The sequence below is a fragment of the Melitaea cinxia genome, chromosome 3 (genome assembly GCF_905220565.1).
Source record: "Melitaea cinxia chromosome 3, ilMelCinx1.1, whole genome shotgun sequence".
In the NCBI taxonomy this organism is placed as follows: Eukaryota; Metazoa; Arthropoda; class Insecta; order Lepidoptera; family Nymphalidae; genus Melitaea; species Melitaea cinxia.
In genome coordinates, this window is record NC_059396.1 from 20399554 (window position 1) to 20406804 (window position 7251).

Genomic DNA, 7251 nt, shown 5'->3' on the forward strand with positions numbered 1-7251 from the left:
AAGTGGTCGGAGAATCTCGAGGACCCGAACGTAATTACGAGTCGGGGGCTGGTGGCGGCGATTCGGCCCGTTCTGCGCGGCTGGGTCGATAGGCGACACGGTGCGATGTCGTTCCACTTGGCGCAGATGCTGACCGGGCACGGCTGCTTCGGTCGCTATCTGTGCCGAGCGCTGGGGCGGGAGCCGACGTCGGAATGTCACCATTGCGACGCCGGCGCCGAGGACACGGCGGAGCACACGCGCGCGGTCTGCCCGGCGTGGTGCGAGGAGCGCGCCGCCCTGTCGGCGGCCATCGGAGCGGATCTCTCGCTGCCGGCCGTGGTTTCGGCCATGGTCGGCAGCGAGGAGAACTGGAGCGCCGTTTCCTCCTTCTGCAGCGCCGTGATGCTGCGGAAGGAGGCGGCGGAGCGGGAGCGGGAACGGGATCCGAACTCGCTTCCGTCTCGTCGCGGGAGACGCGGTCGGCGGCGCAGGGCCTACCTGGCCAACCTGCAGCCGCCGCCCCCGTAGTTTGGATCAGCGGACGATAGGTCGGGGGATCTATCGACCGCATCGCACGATCCCGAGGAGGACGGAGAGAGGCGATCTTATGTGTTCAAGGGATCCTCTCTCGGGTCGCTGTCGCTTTTGCGGCGACGACGACGGGCCCTAGTCTGGGCAGGCGCCGGCGGGATCGCGAAAGAGCTTTGTGTTCTCGCGATCTCGCCACAAGCGCATAGGCGGAACACACGTGGCGGTTTTTATTCAGTAAGAGTCTGAATCCCCTCCGAGCCCCCCCTACCGGAGGGTGTCCATGACGGATTTTCCCCACGTTAAAAAAAAAAAAAAAAAAAAAAGGTTAGGTTAGGTTAACCGGCGCCCGCGACTCCTGCCGCGCGGGAGACCTGGTCTACCGTCCTCGGACGGAAGGCCGGGAAGCCAGGCAAGGCTGCGGCTGCGGCTGCTTCGAAAGAAGCGAAGCCGAAAAAGAAGTTGCGGGCGCCGTCTTCGGCGGCGATTTCGATAACGCTGCAGCCGGAGGCGAAGGACAGAGGCGTCACGTACGCCTCTGTAATCAAGGAGGCCCGCAGCAGGATAGACCTCGATGGTCTGGGAATCCAAACGCTCAAGATCCGAACGGGCGCGACGGGTTCCCGGATCATCGAGGTCCCTGGAGCGGAGAAAGGCGAGAAGGCCGACCTTCTCGCCTCGAAATTGCGGGAAGTCCTCGGCACGGAAGCCGTCAGAGTGCAGCGGCCTTCGAAGAGGGTCGAGCTGCGGGTCATGGGGCTCGACGACTCCGTCACCGCCGAGGAGGTCACCCGAGCACTGGCCGCGGTGGGTGGGTGTCAGCCGGACGACGTGAAGGCTGGCTCCATCGCCCCCAACGGCTCGCTCTGGGTGAGCTGCCCGGTGGTCGCGGCGCGAAAAGTCGCCCGCGAAGGACGATTGCGCGTCGGCTGGACCACGGCGAGGGTCCGGCTGCTCGAACCGAGGCCGCTGAGGTGCTTCCGGTGCCAGGAGACGGGGCACGTCGGCGCGAAGTGCACTCGCGAAGTGGACCGCAGCGGCGCCTGCTACCGCTGTGGCGAGTCGGGCCACAGACTTCGCGAGTGCAAAGCCGAGCCGAAGTGCGCCATATGTGCGGCGGCGGACCGGCCCGCCAACCACAAAATTGGCGACAGGAGGTGCCCCGACTACAACAAGAAAAAGGGAAAGACCAACAAGAGTGGCAGGCGCAAAGACAGGCCCGTAAAGGCTACCATCGTCGACGCGCCGGCTGCTAAGCCAGTGGAGGATTTAATGGACGCCGATAATTAATGGCGTCCATTAAATTCTTGCAGGCCAATCTGAACCACTGTGCCAGAGCTCAAGATCTGCTGATCGAGAACATGGCACAGTGGGGCATTAAGATTGCGATAGTGGCGGAGCCCTACGCGGTCCCCGATCGCGGCGATTGGCTGGGCGACCTGGACGGGTCGGTCGCGGTGGTCGCTCCGGCCTCTGCGGGCTTCGTGGACGTCCGGAGGGGGAGCGGATACGCACTCGGTACGATGGACGGAGTGGCCGTCATCGGCGTGTACGCTCCCCCGAGCCGGAGTCTCGCCGACTTCGAGGCAATGCTCGCGGAGATCGGGGCGTCGATCGCTCGGCGGCCGCACCGTGCCGTTCTGATCGCCGGCGACTTCAACGCCAGGTCGGTGACCTGGGGGGCTCCGGCGACTGACGCGAGGGGCGCGATCATGGAGGAATGGGCGGTGGCAACGGGCCTCACGTTGCTGAACCGGGGCACGAGGAACACCTGCGTGCGAAGGAGCGGTGGGTCCATTGTGGACGTGACTTTCGCGTCCCGAAACCTCCACAACCGCGTCCGGGGTTGGAGAGTCTTGACCGACGTCGAGACCCTCTCCGACCACCGGTACATTCGGTTCGACGTCTCCTCGTCGCGTTCGAACGCGTCCGACCCGAGCGTTCCGATCGGCACCGGCCCGCGCTGGGTGCTGAGTCGGATGGATGCGGAGATCGCCGTGGAGGCTGCGATAGTGGAGGAATGGATCCGCCGACCTTCGGAACCGGCCCTTTCCGTCGACGAGGAAGCAGAGGGCATCCGCGAATCGCTGGCGCGGATCTGCGACGCGGCGATGCCGAGGGCGAAGCCGTTCCCGCCGAGGCGGCACTTGTACTGGTGGCGTCCGGAGCTCCGCGACTTGCGCGAAGCCTGCGTGAGATCGCGCCGCCGATTCACCAACTACAGGCGGAGGCGAAGAAGGGACCAGGCCGCAGAGGACGGCCTGTACGACTCCTACCGGTCCGCCTGCAAAGCGCTGCAGGCGGGCATTGCACGCGCTAAGGAATCGTGCTGGGACGAGTGGCTGCGAACTCTGGACAGAGACCCGTGGGGCAGGCCGTACCGGGCGGTGCGGAAGAAGCTCCGTCCGTGGGCACCCCCTCTGACCACGAGTTTGCAGCCGCAAATCTTGCAGCGCGTAGTCGAGTCCCTCTTCTCTCATAGGAACGAGTGGAGCCCACCGGCTATGGGCGTCGCGGAGCCGCGTCTCGCGGAGAGCGGGATCCCCCCTGTGACCGAGGCGGAGCTCGGTGCGGCCGTCGCGAGGCTCAAATCTAAGCGCACCGCCCCGGGCCCGGATGGCGTGCCGGGAAGGGTGCTGAGCCTCGCGACGGGTAGCATGGGTGGCAGAATTCGGGCCCTGTTCGACAGGTGCCTGGAGCAGGGCCGGTTTCCCCAGGTGTGGAAGACGGGCAGGCTCGTCCTGCTGAAGAAGGACGGACGGTCGGCCGAACAGCCTTCGGCCTATCGACCGATCGTGCTCCTCGACGAGATCAGTAAGGTGTTCGAGCGCGTCCTGGCGACTCGAATTCTCGAGTCGATGAAGCCGGGACTGCACGAGGCGCAGTATGGATTTCGTCGGGGCCGGTCGACCGTCGCGGCCATCGCCCACCTCAGGGACCTCGCCGAGTCGGCGGTCTCCCGGGGTGGAGTGTTGTGGGCGGTCTCGCTGGACGTGACCAACGCGTTCAACTCTCTGCCCTGGGAGACGGTGAGGGTGGCGATGGGATACCACGGTATCCCGTGCTACTTGCGTAGGCTCATCGGAGCTTACTTTGCGGGCAGGGCGGTAGAGTTCCCGATAGGCGGCGGCGGTCTGTCGAGGCGGTCCATGTCGTGCGGCGTTCCGCAGGGTTCGGTCCTCGGACCGCTCCTGTGGAACATCGGCTACGACTGGGTGCTCCGCGGTGCCACGTTGCCGGGAGTGTCGGTCATCTGCTACGCAGACGACACTCTCGTCACCGTTCGCGCCGGCGGGCACCGCGAGGCGGGCCTCCTCGCCACGGCCGGCGTCGCGCAGGTGGTGGCCAGGATTCGGGCTCTCGGGCTGGAGGTCGCCTTGCAGAAGACGGAGGTCCTGGCCTTTCACGGGCCGAGGGCCGCTCCTCCGCCCGGGACGTCGATAGTCGTCGGGGGTACTTCGATCGCCGTCGGGTCGACGATGAAGTACCTGGGCATCGTTCTCGACGGTCGCTGGAAGTTCGACGAACACTTCCGGTGGCTGACCCCGAAGTTTCTTGCCGCCGCCGGAGCGCTCGGGAGTCTACTGCCCAACCTAGAAGGGCCCGCCGACAAATGCAGACGCCTCTTCGTGGGCGTCGTGCGTTCGATGGCGTTGTATGGCGCTCCGATTTGGGCGGGCGCTCTCTGCGCGCGGAACGTGTCGCTGATTCGCAGGCCGCACCGCGCTATCGCGCTGCGGGCTGCGAGGGCGTACCGCACGGTGTCCTACACCGCATCGTGTCTCCTCGCCGGCAGCCCCCCGTGGGAACTGGAGGCCGAAGCTCTCGCGTCGGTCTTCTGGCGCGTGACGGAAGCGCGCCTGAGGGAGGAACCGCCTCGTCCGCAAGAGGTCGTGCGATGGAGGAGAGAGGCTCGCGACGGCCTCTTCCGGAAGTGGTCGGAGAATCTCGAGGACCCGAACGTAATTACGAGTCGGGGGCTGGTGGCGGCGATTCGGCCCGTTCTGCGCGGCTGGGTCGATAGGCGACACGGTGCGATGTCGTTCCACTTGGCGCAGATGCTGACCGGGCACGGCTGCTTCGGTCGCTATCTGTGCCGAGTGCTGGGGCGGGAGCCGACGTCGGAATGTCACCATTGCGACGCCGGCGCCGAGGACACGGCGGAGCACACGCGCGCGGTCTGCCCGGCGTGGTGCGAGGAGCGCGCCGCCCTGTCGGCGGCCATCGGAGCGGATCTCTCGCTGCCGGCCGTGATCTCGGCCATGGTCGGCAGCGAGGAGAACTGGAGCGCCGTCTCCTCCTTCTGCAGCGCCGTGATGCTGCGGAAGGAGGCGGCGGAGCGGGAGCGGGAACGGGATCCGAACTCGCTTCCGTCTCGTCGCGGTAGACGCGGTCGGCGGCGCAGGGCCTACCTGGCCAACCTGCAGCCGCCGCCCCCGTAGTTTGGATCAGCGGGCGATAGGTCGGGGGATCTATCGACCGCATCGCACGATCCCGAGGAGGACGGAGAGAGGCGATCTTATGTGTTCAAGGGATCCTCTCTCGGGTCGCTGTCGCTTTTGCGGCGACGACGACGGGCCCTAGTCTGGGCAGGCGCCGGCGGGATCGCGAAAGAGCTTTGTGTCCTCGCGATCTCGCCACAAGCGCATAGGCGGAACACACGTGTGGTTTTTGTTCAGTAAGAGTCTGACTCCCCTCCGAGCCCCCCCAACCGGAGGGTGTCCATGAAGGATTTTCCACACGTAAAAAAAAAAAAAAAAAAAAAAAAAAAGGTTCCCAGGCCTTTGGAGCCCAGGCCCCGGACTTAGGTCTGGGACCTGGGCTCCAAGGGGAGGAGTTGCTGGACTTCTACTGGGCGCGTCCCCCAGGTGGCGGATAGGGGAAGCCGCCTGCGGTTTCACGACTGCGGGCGGTAGGGGTCTTCGGACCCCCGCGGACCAAAACCAGACGAGGCGCTACCGGGACCAGAGCGGCACTCGGGTGCCGTTCTGGTCCTGTGAGCGCGGGTGTGTTGGTGCGGAGGCGCGGAGGTGTGCGTGGCGCTGAGATGGCGCGGAGACGTGGGGGCGGGTTTTTCCTTCCCCCACACGGTGGACGGGGCGGGCGGGTTAGCCGTGGGCTCGCCCGCCCTGTAGCGCTAAGGCGCGGTGTGCGGTGTGCTGGCTGGGTTGTACTGGCTCCCTGGAGCTTTGCTCGGTTGCTGGTGCAATCCGGCAGACCGGATGCGTGAGGGCCGGGCTGTGCTGGCTCCCTGGAGCTTTGGCTCGGTTGTCGGTGCAGTTCGGCGGACCCGTGGGGTAGTTGCCGGGTCGCGCTGGGCTCCCTGGAGCTTGCTCGGTTGTTCGGTGCGATCCGGCGTTGGAGGTGAGGCTTTCGCCAAGCCGGGAGGGGCAGGACGGGTGGGTCCGGGGGGCCTGGCTCGCCCGTCCTGTAGCGCAGGGGCGCGGTGTGCTGGCCGGGTTGTGCTGGCTCCCTGGAGCTTTGCTCGGTTGCTGGTGCAATCCGGCAGACCGGATGCGTGAGGGCCGGGCTGTGCTGGCTCCCTGGAGCTTTGACTCGGTTGTCGGTGCAGTTCGGCGGACCCGTGGGGTAGTTGCCGGGTCGCGCTGGGCTCCCTGGAGCTTGCTCGGTTGTTCGGTGCGATCCGGCGTTGGAGGACGGGCGGTCCTGCCCCCCAACGCTACTTGCCGGCGTTGGAGGTCAGGACTGCCTGGCTTGGAGAGGGGACGCTCCTGGACATGTGTCCCCATTCTGCAGACGGTAGACTGGTCCGGTTGAGCGTCCCCTGCGTGGGGTGGCAGGCTGGAGGGGCAGCAAGACCTTCGGCTGGCTTGAGACCGCACGCGCGAGACGTGGGAGCGCTCTCGGTGCCCGAGAGTGCTCCACAACAGGAGGCGGCCTGTCCTGCACCCGCAGGTAGGCCCACCGTCCGGGGCGTCGTGGCGAATACTTTTAAGTGGTCCCGTGGCGCCCCACCAGGACGACGAGGGCACCGCTGGTTTTTACTGAGTAGTCCGGCATTGCACTTCCCGCCGGGAGTCTCAGACTTCCGTCGCCTTCGGGTGGCGGGGGTGCGTAAATGCATTTTCCAGCGTTAAAAAAAAAAAAAAAAAAAAAAAAAGGTTAGGGTAGGTTAGGTTAGGTTAGGTTAGGTTGGAACTGGAGGCCGAAGCTCTCGCGTCGGTCTTCTGGCGCGTGACGGAAGCGCGCCTGAGGGAGGAACCGCCTCGTCCGCAAGAGGTCGTGCGATGGAGGAGAGAAGCTCGCGACGGCCTCTTCCGGAAGTGGTCGGAGAATCTCGAGGACCCGAACGTAATCACGAGTCGGGGGCTGGTGGCGGCGATTCGGCCCGTTCTGCGCGGCTGGGTCGATAGGCGACACGGTGCGATGTCGTTCCACTTGGCGCAGGTGCTGACCGGGCACGGCTGCTTCGGTCGCTATCTGTGCCGAGTGCTGGGGCGGGAGCCGACGTCGGAATGTCACCATTGCGACGCCGGCGCCGAGGACACGGCGGAGCACACGCGCGCGGTCTGCCCGGCGTGGTGCGAAGAGCGCGCCGCCCTGTCGGCGGCCATCGGAGCGGATCTCTCGCTGCCGGCCGTGGTCTCGGCCATGGTCGGCAGCGAGGAGAACTGGAGCGCAGTCTCCTCCTTCTGCAGCGCCGTGATGCTGCGGAAGGAGGCGGCGGAGCGGGAGCGGGAACGGGATCCGAACTCGCTTCCGTCTCGTCGCGGTAGACGC

General features: G+C 66.1%; 1 protein-coding gene across 1 annotated transcript; it reads left to right on the top strand.

The window, feature by feature from the left end:
• Positions 1-4529: 4529 nt before the first annotated feature.
• Positions 4530-4886, top strand: LOC123669664 (the record flags this gene model as incomplete). Its single annotated transcript, XM_045603256.1, has 1 exon — positions 4530-4886. A coding segment is annotated over one exon (357 nt), but the record flags the coding sequence as incomplete, so codon positions are not given.
• Positions 4887-7251: the final 2365 nt, after the last annotated feature.